The following is a 20,095-nucleotide window of genomic DNA, read 5'->3' as shown; positions in this document are numbered from 1 at the left end:
CATGCATGGATTCGGATGAAGACTCGGCCTGCAAATAAAGTCATGTTGCCTATGTTGCAACCAATAGCTGTAGTTGAGGTTGTATAAAACTGTAGTTTGCTTCTCTTGACCCAATTAAGTCAACTACCCTATGGGGCGTTTTAACATGGCGTCACGGCAGCCATATTGGTGTTCCAAAACAATGACACGGCGGCCATCTTGGTGTACAAAACCAATCCTGTGGGAGTTCAACTCTTTTCTCATGTAAAAACTTCCCTTTGTTCCAATAAATTTGCACAAGTGCTGGCCACGTGAGTGAAAACGCTCTATAATGTAAAGTACAATCTTAAAAGTACAGAACTATTGATTCTTAACAATCAGATGGCGGGATCGACTTTTCGAGTTTTTTTTTTTAGCAGTATTGCAGAATAATGTCTTTCTAGCTTTGTGAGAAAATTGTGAAATCCAAACTGGCGGATCCAAGATGGGCGACGCAATGACGCCATTTGACATGACAAACCTTTTCAACTCGTGTAGAGCACACTAAAGGCTTTCTGTTGAGCATAAAAATATTTTGAAAAGCCGTCATTTTACCGAATCGAAAATTACGTCGCAAGAAGGATATTATGAAATTTGGATGATATCGATTTACCACTATAACGAAATAAATTCTATATGTTCCTTGATACACTTTTTCTTTATAAGAACATTGTTTTTCTGGCCGACGCTGAATATGCTTATTTTTCTGCCGATTTTCGGTTGAAAATATTCTTGTGAATATTCTTAATTATAGCGTATGACATTTCTGTTTTCGAATGTATTTTGCTGTCTGAGGGGTGTTAAAGTAATTTTGGAGCCACATTACAGTCATCTTATTTGATATGACGCACATAACTTCTTTCAGAAATGTTATACACGTTATTCCAAAATGGCCGCCATTTAAGTATTCTTTTGTTTACTTGCAAATTAGCCCTTTTTACCTCCTTTTAACTCGAAATATTTTCCCTTAAACGAGGCATCAAGGGCTCATTTTCAAGTAAACAAAAGAGTACTAAAATGGCGGCCATTTTGGAATAAGGTGTATTAGTATCGAACACACGGCTGGTGCTGGTTTTGTTGATTTTTGGCTAGTTTTGCAGTTTAGAGGGAATAATTTTATAGGATTTAGTTTATATCATATTCTTTTCACAATCTTAGCCTCGGGTTTATTCTTAAAATTTTCTTAATATTTCACAAATTTCAGCCTCGATATTGTTATAAAACATATTCTTATAAACAAGAAAGAGTGTACCGCCAATTTTCTACTGTGATGCTGATTATGTCCTAAATTTATTGCAATATTTCAGCCCGGTAGTAAATTAATATCAAGATATATAACTTATTGCGTCAAAGAAATAAACTGATATCAAAGTAGCATTTACTTCATCATGGTAGTCTGAATAATCTACTAACTGTAATGATGATGTTAATTTACTACCCCGCAGTAAATTACTCCTTGATATCAATTAATAATGCAGTGAAGTAAATTTTATCTTGATGTTAATTTTCTGCCATGATGATGTAAATTTTACCTTGATATCAATTACTACCCTATTGAGTTTTTCTACCGTGATCACAGATGGCCCAAGCTCGCAACTGAGCGTCCTTCCCTGTACATACAGTGGCTCTCAGCTTATGCAACAGTAGAAATATAAGGATTTGTATGGGAAAACAGTTATATTCTTACGCCTAAAAGAGTAAGAAAGGGTATGTATAAAAATAAACCTACCTTGCTTCAGGTGAGTATTTCCTCGTTTCGAGTAGGTTTCTAGGTCGATTTATGGAAATTTACGTGGTTTGTAGTTTCACTGCTTTCTGACCATGAGGTCGCCGCGCAAAGAAGGTAACCGTGCAAAGGAAACATTAATTCGTTGATAAACAATTATCTTGGCATGGGGTTGCGTTAAGAAGTTGCTCCACATGAGATCATTATTTGCTGTTAACTGCAGTCTGTGAGCCAAACAGAAAGCCAAAACTACAATAGCCTAATTTGTGAATTCAATAAGTCATTTATTTTGAAGTCGTCATTTTTTTTTAACTCTAGCTTTTAACATGGTCGATATAGAATGGAAAATTGTCGAGCACTTAATTTATTGAATTAAAAGAACGCAAGAAAAAGAGTGAAAATGCACTTTTTTGTTCTGATTTTTGTTTCGTTTTTTTTTTTTTTTTAAAATCATTTCCAGTTTTAAGAACTCATCCATTAAGAGCTTGACAGTTATATGACTTGGAAAATTATTTCACTGTGATTTGCCGAGAGCAGGTTAATTGTTCGTTAAGTTTTAAATTTGCTCTGCAAAGCAAATTAACGTGCGCCAGTTCGTAATTTTCTCAGTCTTACAATATATTTGTAACCGTATGAAATCTTGAGCAATTAGTTAAGGATTTACACTTCGACTGATTTTTGAAAATTATTTGATAAGCGAATTTTCAAATATCACTCGGGGTGTAAATCCTTCAATAATTGCCCTCGGCTATGCTTTTATCACGAAATAACTTGCGCAAATATCTCGCCTGGTAGGGTATTATTTAAAAGGGTTGCATTTAAATAATAATACCTTAGGTTGTACCTTGGGATTTGGTGAAGATAAACAGTCCGGTAGGTGAAGAGGGCGCTAAAATGGAATCAGAAATAACACAAATCGAGCTAGACAGAACTGATGAAGAGAAAGAAACTAACAAGGCGATAAAATCCAACAAAGTTGAACCCGAGAGTAGAGAGACGGCATCTCGAGACCCAACTACATCAGTTGCAATAACAAAGACCTGGCGCGTGTTTGTTGGATCTTCCACCCTTCACGGTCTTCAGTATGTGTTCACCAGCCGAACGCTGGTACGTCGCATTCTCTGGGCTCTGTTCCTTGTTGCCGCAATTGTGTGGTTTTCGTTTCAGTCATCCAAGCTTTTAAGAAAGTATTTCAGTCATCCTGTGACTACAAAAGTTTCGTTAGTGTACGAAGGTTCTCCGGAATTTCCAGCGGTCAGTATTTGTAACTTTAACCGATTCAAAAGGTCTGTTATTATGGCAAAAGGGTACGACCAGCTTTTGAATCAATATGAGAGGAAAGTATTCGGATTGAACACCGAAAATTACACCGTAGACTTCGGTGAGCATCATAACTTTAACTTTACGGAATTCGATTGGCTTGCGGGGCATCAAATTAACGACACTTTACAGGGTTGTGTTTGGAGCGGAACGTTTTGTGATTACAGGAATTTCACGCCCGTACTGACTTCTATGGGCCTTTGCCATACCTTCAATTCAGGTAGGTCTGCAAGCCGTAACTTCCTAGATCAGTATTCTGTTAGAAATTGCATGAATTACATAAATGAAACGTTTCTTTATTGGTTAGATGGTCAGGCAAAAGTTAACATCTACAGTGTATTGTGTTTTGTGTACTGTCAAGGAAAAATAGTGAACGAAACGACCAAACACAGAAATGGTCAAAATAATGTTCAAATGTTGCTGTTTATAGTGGTTATAGTTTATAGCGCTTAGCTACACCTAGCTAGCTCACAGGCATGCCACTTAGACTGAAAGTAACAAATACATCAACTAAATATAATAGGTTTCAAAATCTCAACTGGCTGGAGGCAAGACCAGTTGACTATTTACAAGCATGACCGAGAAGTTGAACTAGGGTCTACCGGGAAACAACTCAAGCTTAGCTAGTGGTCAGAGCCGGACTTTAACCCGTAATCTCCCGGATTTCAAGTCCTTAACCACTCAAGGGTTTTGTCGTACTACATAACCGTTTCCCTCTATAACTATGATTTCATCCAATTTTGAAATACGTGTTTCAAACAATTTCCCGATAGGGATAAATAAATAGCAAGGTAATTGCCTATAACTTTCGTTTTATTATAAATAAGCACCTTTTTGAACAACGTCAAGATTAACACGAAAGTTTGATGTACAGTATTTTCTTAAAAGAGCAATTATGGAGAAACAAAACATTCCTTGTTCCATTTTCAGTACACAAAGCATCCACTTTGGCAGTGAGCATAAAAAAGACAGATTGTGTTTGCCTTTCACTTTTGTTTTCTTTTTGTTATTAATGAGTTGACTCCGGCTGAATAAACAAAAAATAAGGTTCTACATGCGTGCATGCTGACATTTTAATTTGGCTACAGAAGATCTAAATGGAAACTTTCCATTTAGACGTTTGAAACATGACAGCACAACATAAAAGTTATAATAACTTACGTTCTAAAATGTTACTTATGCAGAGGATATTGCATGCCCGCGAGTGGATACGAATTTTATTTTCGAGCGTTCAGCTCGATATCTCACGAGTTCGCTGCGCTCACTCGTGAGATATCGAGTTGAACACGAGAAGATAAAATTCGTAACCACAAGCGGGCATGTAATATTCTGTTTATTATATAAACATGCTAATGACGAATATTTTACGATTTTCCGAAGATTTCCGAACACTTTCCGAAGATTTCCAAAGATTCTCCAAAAGTTGTGCGAAGGCCAGACAAACGTTTCCGAACATTTTCCGAAGATTACCGAAGATATCCGAGGAAGATCAGATGATGTTTCGATCACAGCAACACATCTAAGTTCAGTTTAAGCGATTATCATGTTAGTAACCATGGCGACACTAATATCCTCACACGTGAAAGATAAAAATAGTATCTTCATTGCGCGCGGTGAAGATATGATTTTTTAGTAAAAGGAGAAATCTTGGTATTTCACTAGTGTTTATATAATAAAATGAGTTACTTTTTAAAATGTATCTTGGTTTCAAAACCAGGAGGGCAACACTCAGGGAAAGTAAATAATCATGAGTGATGGGAACGTTTCCTCTCCAATAGAGAGAAGAGTGACCAAAATCGCGTACTTTAGCGTCATCTCCAGCTGAATTTGAACTCACGTAGGCCACTTGTAATCAGCATATTAAGGACAAACACTTTGGTGAACATTACAAAGTAATCGACTGAGCTTAATTCAGACTTAGATGGTCTGGCAGCTACTGAGCAGTTGTGCGAGTGGATGAGCTATTGATGCACTCGCCGATTAATTCTCTGTAACTTAACACCTTACCATTGAAAATTACTTCGGAAAAGTAACTGACTGAGCCAGAGCACTTTCTGTTCAATTTTATCCCACAATTTCTAAGATTCCCTAAAACCCACTCATTAGGGGGAAGTCCATTTAAAAGTAACAACCTGTTGAACAAACGGCCTGCTACAAAAGTTTGGTTGATTTAAAACCGTACATTGGTATTTTCATTTTTTTTAAGGGAAGGATGGTGAGAGCATATTGAAAGTGAGGCAGGCTGGCTCGGCATTTGGACTTCAGGTCACATTAAACGTACATCGACAAGAATATTATGGTGTAACTTCGTCTCAAACAGGATTCAAGATTCTCATTCATCACCAGGGGACACCACCTATGGTTTCTCAGCTTGGTTTTGCAGTGGGTCCCGGTACGAGCACATTTGCCGCAATACGTAAACAAAGGGTGAGGAATTATGTAACATTAGATCGGTTTTCAATTCAGTGTCGTAAAACCAAAACCAAAGCAATCACTCTAGCCAATCATAAAAGACACAGACAATACAATGAACCAATCAACACTCGAAGCAATTACATGTAGTTGACGCAAAGCGCGGGAAAAGAAAACACGTGCCAGGTAGTCATGATTGGTTTTGGTGTTATACTTCTGATTGGATGAAAAAGTGGCGCGAGTTTTTTAAGCCAATCGTGTAGCGTAGCAAATGCAAAACCAATTACTTTTGACACTCAATTGCTCTATTGCATGACCAGCTCTTTATTTCTAACTATTACAAACTACTTTTTCAGTTCTGCAATCGCTAATGAAAATCGAAGTTCTATTGCTATAACATTTTTTTGAAGTTTTATTTGCGTTTATGACCTCTAAAATCGATTGGAACAATCTTGCTTTGCAAAACTATTTGTGTCTTAGGTAGAGGTTTGTGTTCACGTTCAAGGTCTAAGTACTTGCTAGCCACAAATCGATGCAAGAAAACGACAGATGCAAAGGTCCTTTTTAAGATAAGGCTTTACTGATTGGAAGTAAATCTTCTTACAGTTTTCCTTCTTTTTTTAGGTTCTCAACCTTCCTAACCCTTACGAGAGCAATTGCTTTAACGAAACTTTCAGCATTATTCCCGGTTATCCGAAATACACAATTCCTTCCTGCATGTTGATTTGCCAGACTAAGTTTGTGATTGAAAAGTGTGGATGCAGAGAAGCAGGAATGCCTGGTAAGTTTCTCAGAAGGTTGCTCGTATCCCATGTTAAAAATCTAACACAGACTTTAAGGATGTAATGTAACTTTCAAAGTGTTTGGTGGTACAAGATAAGACGATACAAATCTCCTCTCTTCGAGTTATTGTACGTTGTCCTCTCGATTTTTTCCTTCTTCCCTCCTTCCTTGATCTAAATCTAGCTAGCACGTTAAATTGGCAATGGTACATACATACATACACTTTAATTCCTCTCGAACTTTTACTGAAGTAGCTAAAATTAGCTAATATCTTCGATAATCTAAATATAACAAAATGCAATACAATACAATACAATACAATACAATACAATACAATACAATACAATACTATACAATACTGTAATATCTTTCGCTTAAAATCCGCAAAAGTAGAAGTTCTAAGCGAGTCCGGATTTGAAGAGAGTTCCATAATTTGGCAGTTAAAAATTAAAAAGAATGCAGTTGGTGTGAAATGATGACGCGTCTTTTTCTCTTTTTGTTTTTTTGTTTCTTTGTTTTTTTAATTTTCAATCTTTTTGTTTTTGACCAGATTTAAACAATACCAAAGTGTGTGATATCAACGAAGCAGCAGATTGCTTAGTGAAAGAAAAAAGTACGTAATAATAATTGTTTGTTTCTTTGTTCTGTGTCAACTTTCGGAAATCCAAAGATACTTCGATGTAATCAAAAAAAGATATGTCTCCGATGTTCAATATATGCTGTCAGTTGCCATCTTCGCGTACTGTATCTTTCAGATAACTTTTACATGCTGAAAGATTACCAGTGCGACTGCCCAGTGCCATGTGATTCGATAACTTTCAAGCCCGCCCTTTCCTACGCTGCTTTTCCGAGCAGCAGCCTTGTATCAAGTGTGGTTAAAAACCTCTACCCGCCGAACTCACCGATGATAACACCAGAAGTCATCAAAGGTGCAGAAGAATATATGAGGTACGTGCTCGAGTCCAGGAAAAGTGGGTGAATTATTCCACTAGAACTTTCAATGGGCACATGAAACAACCCATTATTACTCCGAGAGACCACTTTTGGCTTTTAAAATCTACATATCTACGCATGCCGACAACCATGCAGTCACCGACGCTGCTACCTGCTACTGCTACCACTAGTACTACTAATCCTATCTCCCTCATGTCGGAGCATTTTTTACTTCGCTTTTATAAACATTGTTCCCATGATCTGCATTTAACCAGTCTTTCAAATATCGCTGGTTAAAAACAATTCCACATCATTTTTTTTTGGTTTTATAAAGGCCCGTTTACATTTTTGTCGCGCATTTTTGTCGTGCCGACTTTGCAGCTTTCAAATTGCGCGTATCAATGAGTGCGATTTATCTCCGCGACTCGCCGAAATCGGAAAGCAACCTACGAAACGCGTTCACTTTGAGCAGCAGTTTCGCTTCGTTTTCGACAAATCTTATAAAAATCGCAAAGAAACTCAGGTGAATTACAATTTCGGCGCGTCAAAAGTTGCATTCAGTTGCGCGACAAGAATCGCCCGTGTACAGGATTGCTCTCTTTCCTAAAACTACATGCGCTGCGAAGACGTTTTGCATAACGCAGCCGAAAACCGAAACGATAGCGTAGTGTTCTTCTTGCACGTCATAAAGTCACTGGTGAAAAGAAGGCAAGCCTCCAGTCTCACAATATATTTGTGGAACACAGGAGCTCGATGTTGAAATAATCGAGCCTAGATCCTCGTTTATTTTGGAACAGGAAGCTAGGAAGCTAGGTGCAACTTTTAGCAATGTGAATTTGGTCAAGCGGTAAGAGCTCTGGTCTAGAAATACAGAGGTTAAGCCTGGGCTGTTACGAACAGTATAAGATTACCATCAACTAGTGTTTTCAGTTTTCCTTGTTACTTTATTTCAATAGTCAGAACAATGTACAACTCCATATATACTTCCAAGAACTGAATTACCATCTTATTCAAGAGATACCAGCTTATGATTCAGAAAGTCTGTTAGGTAAGTGGGTTCATTTTAAATAAGCCTTGTTAGTGGATTCATTGTATGTGAGTAAAACTCATCAAGAGATTCCTCTATACGAGCTGAGCTTACGTCATTGCTTAGTCATATGTCTTACTGCCCCATACTGACCTTACTAATGAGATTGCGCTCTTGGATTGCGTCATCCGTTGATTCTCTGATTTCACTTGACTTCTTGCATGTCGAATTAAGAGATTATTTACAACACATTATGAGCCGATAAAGTGCTCTACCAGATGAGCTATCAAGTCAAATGGGAACTGGTCATGCTGTGAGTTTGTAATATACCCGTAGATCATGACGACACAAGTGGATATATGAAATATCATATATTTGAACTGCGGACAAAGATATGAAGACATGATTGATTTTTCAGGTTTTAATTTCACAACGTACTGCCTAAGTTGTGTGTATAACTGCGATGATCAACAATGTCTTCATATCTTTCTCCACAGTTCAGATATATGATATTTCATATATTCACTTGAAACTATAAAACTTTTACTAATTTAGAATTTAAGGCCTTCTCTTGTATGTTTTTAATTTTAGGTGAAATCGGTGGTCAAGTTGGCCTCTGTGTTGGCGCCAGTCTGCTAACGGTGCTAGAGTTCATTGACGTCATATTTTCTATGATTAAAATACGACTGGGATTCAGGTGAATTTGCAAGAAGTTCGGTGGCTGGTGTTCAAATATAGCATGATAGTACAGTCAAACCTGTATTAGGCGGACACCCTCGGGACCCGGGCTAGTGTCCGCTAATACAGGGTGTCCGCTGAAAACAGGTTCCCTCAGAATTCGTCTTAAACGGGTCATTAATATCCGTCAGTATTAAAAGACTTTGGAAGGGTTTAAATAGCATTCTCGTGAACGGTCGATAACTCTGAAATACCGTACCATATTTCCATAAACAATGACAAGTAGATGAGGTAAGGCGATTTAAGTATATAGCAACAGTATCTAAATTAATCGAGTCATGTGAAGGTTTACAAAATCAAACAAGAACGAGAAAAGTACTGTAGAAACAAGCCTGAATAATAAAATATTGCATTTCTGTGAAGCTGAGTTTTTTGGAAAATTTAAATGACCGATCTATTAAATGTGGACAAAAAATCATGCATTCTCTTTGCAGTGTCCGTTTAATACAGGTTTCTAACAATAGACCATAAAAGCCAAGTTTAAGGTGTTCGCGACCTCTCAATAGAGGTGTCCGTTGAGTACAGGTATTTTTTACAGTGAATGTGCGAAAGAAAAAAAATGGGACTTGCATCGCTGTCCGTTAAATAGAGGGTAGCCGCTTAATATGGGGTCAACTTAATACAGGTTTGACTGTATATAGAAAACGCAAATGCAAAGGAAATTTTTTTTTTTCATTTGTGGGCTTGAAATCAGCATGAAATATTTCACTAGTTACAGTTGGTTTTCTAGCGTCTCCACTGACACTACAAAGTGTTAGTAAAAGCGGGGTTCTAGCACTCAACCCAGATCCCTAAATACGCTTGTGGTTGTGGAGACAATGAGAAATGACAGAACAGCAGTTTGTTTTAGCACGAGAAACTTAAAATACTCCCATTCTCAAAGAGTAATAAATGCTATATCAGACTCCGAGTTGCTGTTCGACTTGTACCTCTATATTCATTTGCCTCTCCCTCGTTTTGTGAAAGCGCGATGGCCCAATGGTTAGCGGGCTGCACGACTATGGATTCAAGTCCTAGCCTAAGTCCTTGGGGGACACATATTACTCTCGCAGTGTGTCTCTCAACCTGGGTGATAAATGGGTGCAGAGAGAGGGGGGTAACCCTGCGATGGACTACCGTCCCATCCAGGGGGGAGAACAATTACTCCTATTCGCTTCATGCTACAGAAACTGGGATAAGCTCCGGCCGCCTTTATGAGCCACTGGTCCGACGTAAAAGTTACCTTTTAGTTACCTTAGCTTCCCACCCGGGTTTACCAACCACTTATTCAACGATAGTGAGGTCTTTGCAGGAGAAGGCCAAGGTTTGAGATTTTCCCGGAAGGACTGAACTTTGAAATCAGTTGAAATAACATGATCATTTGCTAACGCTTTCGTTGTTAGTAAAGACCACTTTCACAAAATGCAGACGATATCTGATCTTCGGTGATTTTTTATTGAAATGTAACCGGCTGCAATTTTAGCGCGATTTGAGTGTATTATCGCTAGAATTTCTTTATATTTAAGCCCAGTAATATGACTCAGGAAAATTAAGGCATGGGTCAGCAATTATTTTCCTCAAAACAGTTAGGGGGTGGTCTACGTTCTGAGGCTTGGTTCATGACAACATAAACTTTTGGGAGACAAATACATCTTCTAAAGTGATTGTTTTTGACTTATCAAACTTATGCAAATTAGGTCACGTGACTTGATACGGCCAAAAAAACGTGGAAAATCTTTAAGCAAAAATGGGAACAGTTTGCAAAAAGAAGGCTTCAACAGAACTGGTACGGGATAAGTCCTAATGACAACAGCAAAGGAACTGTGCTTGGCAATTGTTGAATAGTTCATTATTTCTGGAAATAAACGGTTTCTTCTACTAGTACCCAGTCCCCCAATAAAAGTGATTTGTCTTTTTAAAAGTTCCTATTTACGTATCTTAACTTTTCCAAGCGCAGAAACGATGTATCTAATGACCCTAAACTCATGAAACTAACATCAAAGTTTAAGGACATAAGAAAAGTGTTCCCATTTAACAAAAGAGATTATTTGGCTTGAAGAGACCGCGTGACCCAATTTGCATATTTTCGACATTCCAAATTGACACAAACTGTCAACCTTTTGACCTGGCAAAATTTCATGCTGCTACAACTAAAGCTTCAAAAGATACACTACCCCCTAACTTTCCGAGTGAATAACTGGAGGCCCTTGCCTTAATTTACTTGAGGAACCGAGGATTTTTTTTAGCAGATCACAAGGGTAATAAACAAGGATTGTGATCCAAACTCCCGGCGATATCACTTAGAAATTACGACCAAATCTCACGAAAATCACGACTGGTTTAATTCGCGCATTCCCAAAATATCGCCTGAACAATGTACTTGTAGTGGGCCTGGGCTGTAAGAAATCTTACCCAGATATGAGGCGTCAATCTCTCACCTACCCCTCCCGTCTGTCTCCTTCAGTCCGTCACCTCAACCCCCCGTTCCCCTTCGAGCCTGCAGGAAAGGCAGCAGTGCGCAGCACTAGCGCAAGAAAGAAACAAAGAAACTTTGAAACCCGTGAATCTACTGTACATGAGCGGGTACGTACCCAAAAATAACACAACAATAATAGACCAATTTCGATATATTAAAATTTAGCCTAAAACAATAGACCTCAGCACGAGGTTCCGGGGAATAAATACAGAGTTTGTGGGGTTTAGTCCCTGGAGCCTCGTGCTGAGGTCTGTTGTTTTAGGCTGAATTTTAATATATCGAAATTGGTCTATTGATGCCAGGTGACGGTGTGGCCTCCCCGCAAGGCTTTGTTTGTAACAGAGGTGAGGTTACCAAACAGCTGGGTTTGTTGTGTTCAATGCGTACGCAGCTCTTAACCATCTTGTTATCTGAAATTAGAGAAAGCAGACTGCCGCTCGGCCTTGGTTTCAGGGCCAAGATTGTGTTGCTAGCGGACTAAAATGAAACTAGAAGATACATGTTTGGATTCTGCAATGTAAGTGTGGCCCTGCAATCATTTTGAGCCACAGGGATCGAGCCGGACTGCAATCCTTGTCCATCGCACTGGAGTAGAAAACCCAGCAAAAGATCATTCGTTAAAATGGCCTTGAGTCAGCAAAACAAACAAACAAACAAACAAACAAGCCAACAATAAACAAGACACCGTGGAAGCAAGGTAAAGCAATATTTTTTTTGGTTAAGCACTTTCCAGTGTTTTAATTTAAAATGAATGGAATAATGACAATCTAACATCCCAGTGACTAATTACAACATGGGAATGATAAAATGTGAAACAAACAAATGACTGAAAGCAATATGCTAATCACAAAACAAAGCGAACAATAATCAAAGCGATATATTAACATGCTAATTTTCAGGCAAAGAAGAAAACATTAAAAGGCTAGAAGATACCAAATATTTACCAAACACCAAATTCACTCGAGCATACAGTCAGTCACCTTCTAAATTTACTAAAAAATTTTATCAAAATGCTTCATACATTTTTCTGGTTTCTTTTGCCTTTTACACAAGTTTTTAGATTTTAGAATATTTTTGTACATGATAAGAATTTAGACATGGGGCTGCCATGTAAAGCCAGTTTTGGTATAACGCAATTGTCTAAAGTAAATAAACCTTTGAATAAGAGGTAAGATTATTTTCAAGGTTGAGATAAATATTTTCAAGTGTTTATCGGAACCCTAAACGGATACCAATAATGGCGAGCATGACGTCACAAAACTCAAGCACAGTCAAGAGACTGGCACCAACACAGAGGCCAACTTGTCCGCCTATTTCGGCTGTGGAAAAATACGAAATAACAAAAAAGTCAATAAGGCTAGAGTTGAAAGAATATCCCTTATAAGCTACTACACTAATCCGTCACGAGAACGGAGCTTTTCGAAAACGCTCCTCAAACCGGAGGAATTTGAAAACGCTGGCTTTTCGTTTTCGTGTAGACGTGTAGTCAAATAGGTACTGAAAAGGCCATCCATATTGCACAAAAGAGCGCGCAATGGTCCCCGTTTTTTTTTTTTAATTGCATTCTTGTACTATTCATAACATCTCTGCGAGCCAAACCTTAGGAAACTTAGGGAAAATAGTCTTTTTTCGATGCAATCACTTGAACTTATATTGCGATAGAGAGATAAGTTTATAGAAGCTTTAAAATCACAGCTCTAGAGCTGAATTAGATAAAACATTACAAGTGAATTTAAATTGAGTACACAATAGAATGTACGATATTCAATATTTGAAACTCTTGAAATCGAGAGTACAATAGCAACTCTTCATCACAAATATCAAAGAACTGGTTTTGAAAATATCCAAAACGGGGCAAACTTCGTCTGTCTTCTTTTCTCTTCGATTGATATTTTCTGTAAATAGCATTCACTCACCCCACAGACTTCCTGAATCGTAGGCAGGTTTCTGTTCAATGGCCGTGTAGCCTAATTCTTGGAAGTATATAGTGAGTTCCAGTATGTTCTGGCTGTTGAAAGAAATATGCCAACTTCAAGAACATAACATAGGGCTAGTTGCTAACTTTGTCTATGAAGTACATGATTAGGAATCATACATTGCAAATTTATTATCTTTATTAAATTCCAGTAAAACTTTTGAATAATTTTGTCAGTTCACGACCTTTCCTGGTTTATGGAGAAAATAATGAAATCCAATATGGCGGCCTGATGCAAGAAGATGAATTGAATAATGTGCTAAACACGTCATTTTGTAGAGTAAGTATATCCAGCGAGCGAAAATAATTTTGACGTGTCCTATTCAAACAAAAACCCAGGAGTTGAGGTCCAACAACCTCTTGAAACCCTACCCACCTCCTGTCATATCACGCTTGAAGTATAGTATCTTTTACACCGTAGGTCGAAGGAATAATATTGGTCTTGACAATGATCAATTACAAGTTGTAATACCTTATGTATTCTTGGATGTAATGAAGAGTTATCTCTGACACGTTTGAACCGTATTCTCCGTTTAATTCGTGTGTAAGTCTCACGTAATTGTCGTTGGGAAACAGTGCATAGGACAGGACTGGTTTGAAGGAGATTGTATCACATGGCACTGGGCAGTCGCACTGGTTACCCTTCAGCTTCTGAAAGTTTCCTAGAAAATAACGCAAACAAGTCACGCTTTAAGACACCTGACAGTTCAGAAACCGTTGGACACCACCACTCTACAACGTCATGACCACACTATAACTCACTTAAGCAATCATAGCGTTATATAACTGCAGCAACGGCTCGAGAAAGCTAGGTTAGTAAGTACATTGTTATATGGCGCTCGGGCCAAAATACACGGCTAATGACCGTCTACATGGACACGGTCCTTTAGCAAAGTTCCTATCGAGAAAGAATCAATCAGATCGTTCGGATTTACCTCAAGACTCATACATTGCCACGTGAGAGAAATACTTGGAAATCTTTATTTTAAAAAAATTCGTCAAAAGTTACTAAAATAATTAAATCAGTCGCTCTCTGATTTCTATGAGGAGATAGCTGATGCGGCCAAAGGTTTAATCAAAAGGTTAAGTCTCTCCGCACCTGCTAAGCTCACGCCATGCCCCTATAGAAAGCTGTTTTGCAGTGTTCTGAGCTAACCTCTTGCATCTGTCTACCTAAACAGCAGTAAATGCCTGACAAAGAAAGTAAATGGTCAATTTTACCTTGCTCTCTCGCCGCGCAACCTACTGCCTCCAAAGGTTTGCAAACACTGGAGTTACCCACGTCTGTTTCAAAAATTGTGGTAAAGAAAAAATAAAATGAATAACACTAAATAAATTTTACCAATACCTGTGCTACCTCTGTTGTTGGTTTTAGTCTGGTTTACATATGCAATACCATGTAACACAAGCTAGGTTAACGTGTGGATTGCAGCGTTGAAAACTACAGATTTGGACTATACTAACCCAAGACATTCACTGTGAATAGTCTGTTGAGGATGCGTCTCAGTCAGTCATCTGATATAGATGTATTCCGTGTTACAACTCAATCTGTATCCTTGCAAATTATAAATGTCTTTTCTAACAATTAGAACCTGTACGATATACTGCGCCAGACACGAAAGACCACTAAAAAGAACACCCTTAAAATGTGGCCAAGATATGCGTGGAAACGTATTCCTCATCTAAATGCAGCGGCACGAGACCCCGACGAAAGGGTACCAAATCAATAACGTAGAACATTTGCAATTATACACACAAGCTGCTATAACAAAAGCTTAATAATAAAAGAAGAGGACGAACACGAAGACTGACTAACCTAGAATGACCTAAATCCCCCGATAAAAGCCTAAATAGTCCACAAACGTTCCAGAGTCTCTCCATCGTGCCGTCAGAATAATAATTTCTGACTAATTCGTCCCTTAATCGTCAGAAATTAAATAATGTAATGATAGAGGGAGCAAAGAAAATTCACACCTTTATTATCGAAATACATTCAAAAGAATGAATTTTTTTCACATTATCTTCTAAATGAAACAGGAAACATCTCTGGATCACTGTGTTTCTATGAGGATATGGAAACACTCGTGAAAGTTTGGTAGAGGTCGAAAGAGTTGTGGAAAGATTAACTGCCACTTTTTGCCTGCAACATTCAGTGGCGGATCTAGGATCTAATATTTTGGGTAAAAAAGAAAAAATCACAGTAGGAAGAAAAGGCGGCAGGGCAAGCAAAACAAAACATAAATCGATAGAAAATGTTATCTATTTCTAGAACTACTTTAGCTTAACTGTTTAATTGACCAACGACTTGGAAGAGGAACACTGAACATTCGGAAAAAAAATCAACTTACCTGGCATTCCAACGTCCCTGCATCCACATTTTTCAACCACAAATTTCGTCTTACAAGTCAACATACAGGCTAGGGTTGTGTATTTGGGAAAACCAGGCACATTAGTCTCATTCTTATCCAAACACTTGCTTTCGTAAGGCTCTGGAAGGTTGATAACCTTGCAACAAAAAGGAAAAATGACCTTGTGACATGGATAGATAGGTAAATAGGTCGGTCGGTCGATAGGTAGGTAGGTTGGTAGATAGAAACCAAATATGGTAGGTAAACTCTGTAAATTTCAGAATTAGCACCTAGCGTGGTAAGACATTACAGTTTCTACTTATTCCTTACAGTAATACCAACAGGCCATGAAAGGTCATGAAAATTTGGTCGTATTAACGGGGTGGTCGTATTAACGTGGTGGGGTCAAATTTCATGACTGGTCTAAATTGACCGACGTCTTAACAGATAATCACAAGTGCATTTCTCTGCAACTGTTCTTTAATAAGCATCCGAAATACAGGTAAAATTTTGCAAGAAATACAATTTCAATCAGCACATTATATTCAGTGTTAAGGATGGACAGATGAACAGAGCTGGTTCGGGAAGCCGTATAAACGGGGTAAAATAATAAGGGGTTACACAGGTTAGGAGTTCAGAATGTGGCCGTTGGCCGTATTAATGGGATGGCCGAATTAACAGGGTTTTGTAATTTGAGAAAAAAGTGGCCGTAATAACGAGGTGACCGTAAGACGGGATTCAACTGTATCTTGTGCGATTCCTCTGAACACTAACAAAACTTTTCAGGCATATTTTGTTCATCAACTTAGTTGTAACACTATGTAGAATCGATCATGCCAGGACTTGGAAGTGAAAAACAAGCACAATATCAGGTGCTTTTATATAGTGCAGTTTTCTATAGGACATTATTCAGAAGGCCTCAGGGTGTCAATAGGTGGAGAGAACTTTGGTCTCATATGGTGGAAAAGTCCCAGATTTAACGCTTTGTTTCTTGAAGACTGGTATTAATCTAAAGCTTCACCCTTTGTTTGTTTATGGCTGCAAATGTACTCGTCCCTGGACCCACTGCAAAACCAAGCTGAGAGACTAATGGAGGTGTCTCGTGATGGTGAATAAGAACTCTGAGGCCTGCGCGATATCCTATGGCGGAATAATCATGTTGGTGAACGTCTAACACAAGATGAAGTCCAAAGTTCGTCCCAGCCTGCTTCACCTTTAAAATCTGTTGACCATCTTTACCTAAACACAAAGACAATGTTGTGTGAAAAATAAGTTTGCTTTATAATCACTTTATTGACAAATGCCGTGTAGCAGCGGTCAATATTTCGCGGGTAATAGTGAACTGTTTCCCGTTTGACGTCATAGTTTTAGCAATGTTGCCCGCTCATGGCATTTAGTGGGAAACAGTTTCATTATTAGATGTCAAGTGACCATGAACTAGCCAATGAATGGGCACACTGTAGCGGGAAAAACGCCAACTATGTAACAAAATGTTGTTCGTACTGATTAGAGGTTAAATTTTTTTAAGATTATATCTGCATTCCTGTTGCTTATTCAGTTGTTTGGAAGTGCAATTGCAATACATAGGTATATCCATCAAGACGTCACTTAAAATAGACCAGCCATGCAATTTGACTCTACCCCGTTAATACGGTCAAATTTTCATGGCCCATATGATGAACGTATTAACGGGGTTCCACTATATATATACATACATATATATATATATATATATATATATATATATATATATATATATATATGTATATATATATATATACATATATATATATATATGTATATATATATATATATATATATATGTATATATATATATATGTATATATATATATATATATGTATATATATATATATATATGTATATATATATATATATATTTTTTTTTTTATTAGTTTTATGTTATTGCTCGTCGGTAAGGTAAATATTGAAAGATAACATTTATTTGAGCGTTTGAGCCACTTAATCACTTTCCATCACATACCTTCCGGGACAGTTTGTGCTTTTTAATATAAAACGGATATCTCAGCTCGTGTCAGTCATTGTCCAAAATTAAAAACTACAGTGTTTGCTTTAGAAATCAACACCACGCCCAGTACGTTGATTTTTATCGCCCCCTCACACTGTTATCCGATGAAGCGGGAACAAAAGCTCTCCTCAAAAGAGATCGAGATTTGCTTGACAAAAGAATTTATTTCTAAACGCTGAACAAGGCTATTCTTCATCCATGTGCGATGTTATAATTTAAATTACAATTCTGCAGTTTTAGTAGTTGAACATTCCGAGGAAAAAGTTTAAATGTTAATTTTCTTTAATTTTAATTAACTGCAACTTATGTGTCCAGTATCGTATCCGCCCGTTAGCTAATTTTTCCCCTTTTAATGTCGACATTTTTGGTTAACACGTTTGATTCTTGAAGTCGGTTTTACGAAAACAAAAATATCTCTATGCAATCGACTACATTTTCAACCATATGATGTCGAATATAAAACATGCAAAATGATCGCCGTCAATTAAAAACTTTCAAAGGCCTCAACCAAGCAATATTCAAACTTTTAGACGTCAGCAATTATTGCTTATTATAAATATGTATCCTATTGCCAAGTGTTCTGATTGGAAGCCTTCCGTTAACTATTATGAGCACACAAATATACTTAAGCTGGTTACAAAGAAGTCATCAAAAAAGGCATGCACAGCTTGAATTTAAATTCAAAGTTAACTATATCATGGTCCCTAAGCAAGTATTACCTCCTCATATAAACAAAGGACTCTTTTTTTTTAAAATTAATCACGAAGTCTGGGAAATACGTGATAATTTCAGTTTATGTTTCTGCACAGATTTTCCCTGCTAATACCTAATACAACTTTTAAGTTTATAAGCGTCTGCATACGTGAAAATCATTTATTTAGTTATGTTTTTTTTCAGCTGTGAGTTTAAAAATGGGTTTCTTAAATCGAAAGGAGGTATTAAACAAATTAGAACGATGTACTACGAATTTATCCTACACCCAATAGTATATACACAGTAGAAAGCAACTGTAGAGGGATAGCTTGTATCATCTGAAAAACTTACCTGAGTTAAATGTGTAACAAAGACCCATAGAAGTTAAAACGGCGGTGAAATTTTTCGCAGTGCAATGCTCTCCGTTAAAGGCACAACTGCTCAACGTTTGTTCAATTTGATGTCCCGTGAGCAAAGTGAATTCGGTCATGTTAGTGCTTTCGTATTTACTCCAGTCCACTGTGTCATTCGAAACATCGATTCCCCTTGACTGCCTCAACACGTACGTAAAAAGGTCTGCGTATCCGCTTGCCTGAACAGCAGAACTTCTGAACATGTTAAAGTTGCAAATGGTGATAGCTGGAAACTCTGGTGCGTCTTCGTATACCTGGGTTACTTTTGTTGTGACGGGGTAACTGTAGTATTTTGTTACTAGTTTGGACGACTGAAAAGAGAACCACGCCATTCCTAACAGAAGAAACACGGCCCAGATAATGCGTCGACAGGGAGATCGACTAGTGAACACATGCTGCAAGCCATGGAGAGTGGACGATTCCACGAAGCCATTCCATCTGCGTTTCACGGCGATTAATTTACTTGGCTCTGACGATTCAGACGCGCTGCTCTCGACATTAACCTTATTGGATTTTGACGGCATCCAAGAGTTTGGCTTGATGTGTGGGATTACTGACATTTCTGAATCCATTTTAAAATCGAGGGACGAACTGCACAGTCTCACCCAACTATTAAAATTAACTTTAGTAAGGCTTTTCTTCTTTCGCCACTGTTTTTATTGGTTTTCAATGTTTCCAGTCCCCTCTTTTGTCCCCTGAACAAGTAGGGTCAAGGCTAGTTGCAAATCAACTTCTATGGAGTTAATAACCTTTTTCACGGCTAGGTTTTCTCATTTGCTTTATAATACAATCCAATGTCATGATGCCAGGTAATTTCGGGCAGAAACTAAAAAGTTGCCCGAAATTGCCTCACATACATGTTGGGATTATATTGTAATACAAATAAGCAAAGTTAGCTATGAAAAGAACTGTTGCATCTGTTTAGCTCTCACGGCTGTTTCAACAAAACAGTGCAAATGACAAGATGACTTGCACATAAATTTCAAGTGTTTATTTACTTTCCTTCGTACTTAAATCTTTAATGAAGTACAATACTAATAGTTCATCGTCCTAGAGATGTTATGTTGCCTATGAACGACGCGTGCACAAAGACCGCTGGTTAACAAAAAGTCATAAAATATAAATCATATATGTCACATATCATACCTAGCCAAATTTTTAGCCTCTCATGAGCAATGGACTCCTTTTAAATTAATTATGAAGTTG

General features: G+C 37.8%; 3 protein-coding genes across 3 annotated transcripts in view; 1 reads left to right on the top strand and 2 right to left on the bottom strand.

The window, feature by feature from the left end:
• Nucleotides 1-20,095, bottom strand: part of LOC145492922 (uncharacterized) — a 100,624-nt gene that overhangs the window by 73,815 nt on the left and 6,714 nt on the right. The gene's annotated exons all lie outside the window — the stretch shown is intronic.
• Nucleotides 2,555-9,312, top strand: LOC145492746 (acid-sensing ion channel 2-like). Its single transcript, XM_081472135.1, has 7 exons — nt 2,555-3,284; nt 5,271-5,491; nt 6,101-6,257; nt 6,810-6,872; nt 7,015-7,207; nt 8,149-8,240; nt 8,811-9,312. The coding sequence occupies exons 1-7, from the start codon at nt 2,639-2,641 to the stop codon at nt 8,918-8,920; spliced, it is 1,482 nt and encodes a 493-aa protein (XP_081328261.1). The 5' UTR covers nt 2,555-2,638; the 3' UTR covers nt 8,921-9,312.
• On the bottom strand, nt 12,622-19,703 carry LOC145492182 (acid-sensing ion channel 4-A-like). The gene is made up of 7 exons (XM_081471524.1): nt 18,828-19,703; nt 16,757-16,974; nt 15,736-15,892; nt 14,609-14,671; nt 13,860-14,049; nt 13,329-13,420; nt 12,622-12,731 (listed from the first exon to the last, which is right to left on the bottom strand). Exons 1-7 carry the CDS (start codon nt 19,459-19,461, stop codon nt 12,622-12,624), a joined length of 1,464 nt encoding a protein of 487 aa, XP_081327650.1. The 5' UTR covers nt 19,462-19,703.

The sequence above is a fragment of the Orbicella franksi genome, chromosome 7, assembly GCF_964199315.1.
Source record: "Orbicella franksi chromosome 7, jaOrbFran1.1, whole genome shotgun sequence".
NCBI classification, from domain to species: domain Eukaryota; kingdom Metazoa; phylum Cnidaria; class Anthozoa; order Scleractinia; family Merulinidae; genus Orbicella; species Orbicella franksi.
This window is presented reverse-complemented; position numbering and strand designations above follow the sequence as displayed.

Coding starts and splice junctions, on each gene's coding strand:
- LOC145492182 (XM_081471524.1), bottom strand. CDS start 19,461: ATGGATTCAGAAATGTCAGTAATCCCACACATCAAGCCAAACTCTTGG. Junction 15,893..16,756: donor CAGCCATAAACAAACAAAGG/GTGAAGCTTTAG, acceptor TTTTGTTGCAAG/GTTATCAACCTTCCAGAGCC. Junction 12,732..13,328: donor CGATTCAGGAAGTCTGTGGG/GTGAGTGAATGC, acceptor ATTTTTCCACAG/CCGAAATAGGCGGACAAGTT.
- LOC145492746 (XM_081472135.1), top strand. CDS start 2,639: ATGGAATCAGAAATAACACAAATCGAGCTAGACAGAACTGATGAAGAG. Junction 6,873..7,014: donor TTGCTTAGTGAAAGAAAAAA/GTACGTAATAAT, acceptor TGTATCTTTCAG/ATAACTTTTACATGCTGAAA. Junction 8,241..8,810: donor TGATTCAGAAAGTCTGTTAG/GTAAGTGGGTTC, acceptor TTTTAATTTTAG/GTGAAATCGGTGGTCAAGTT.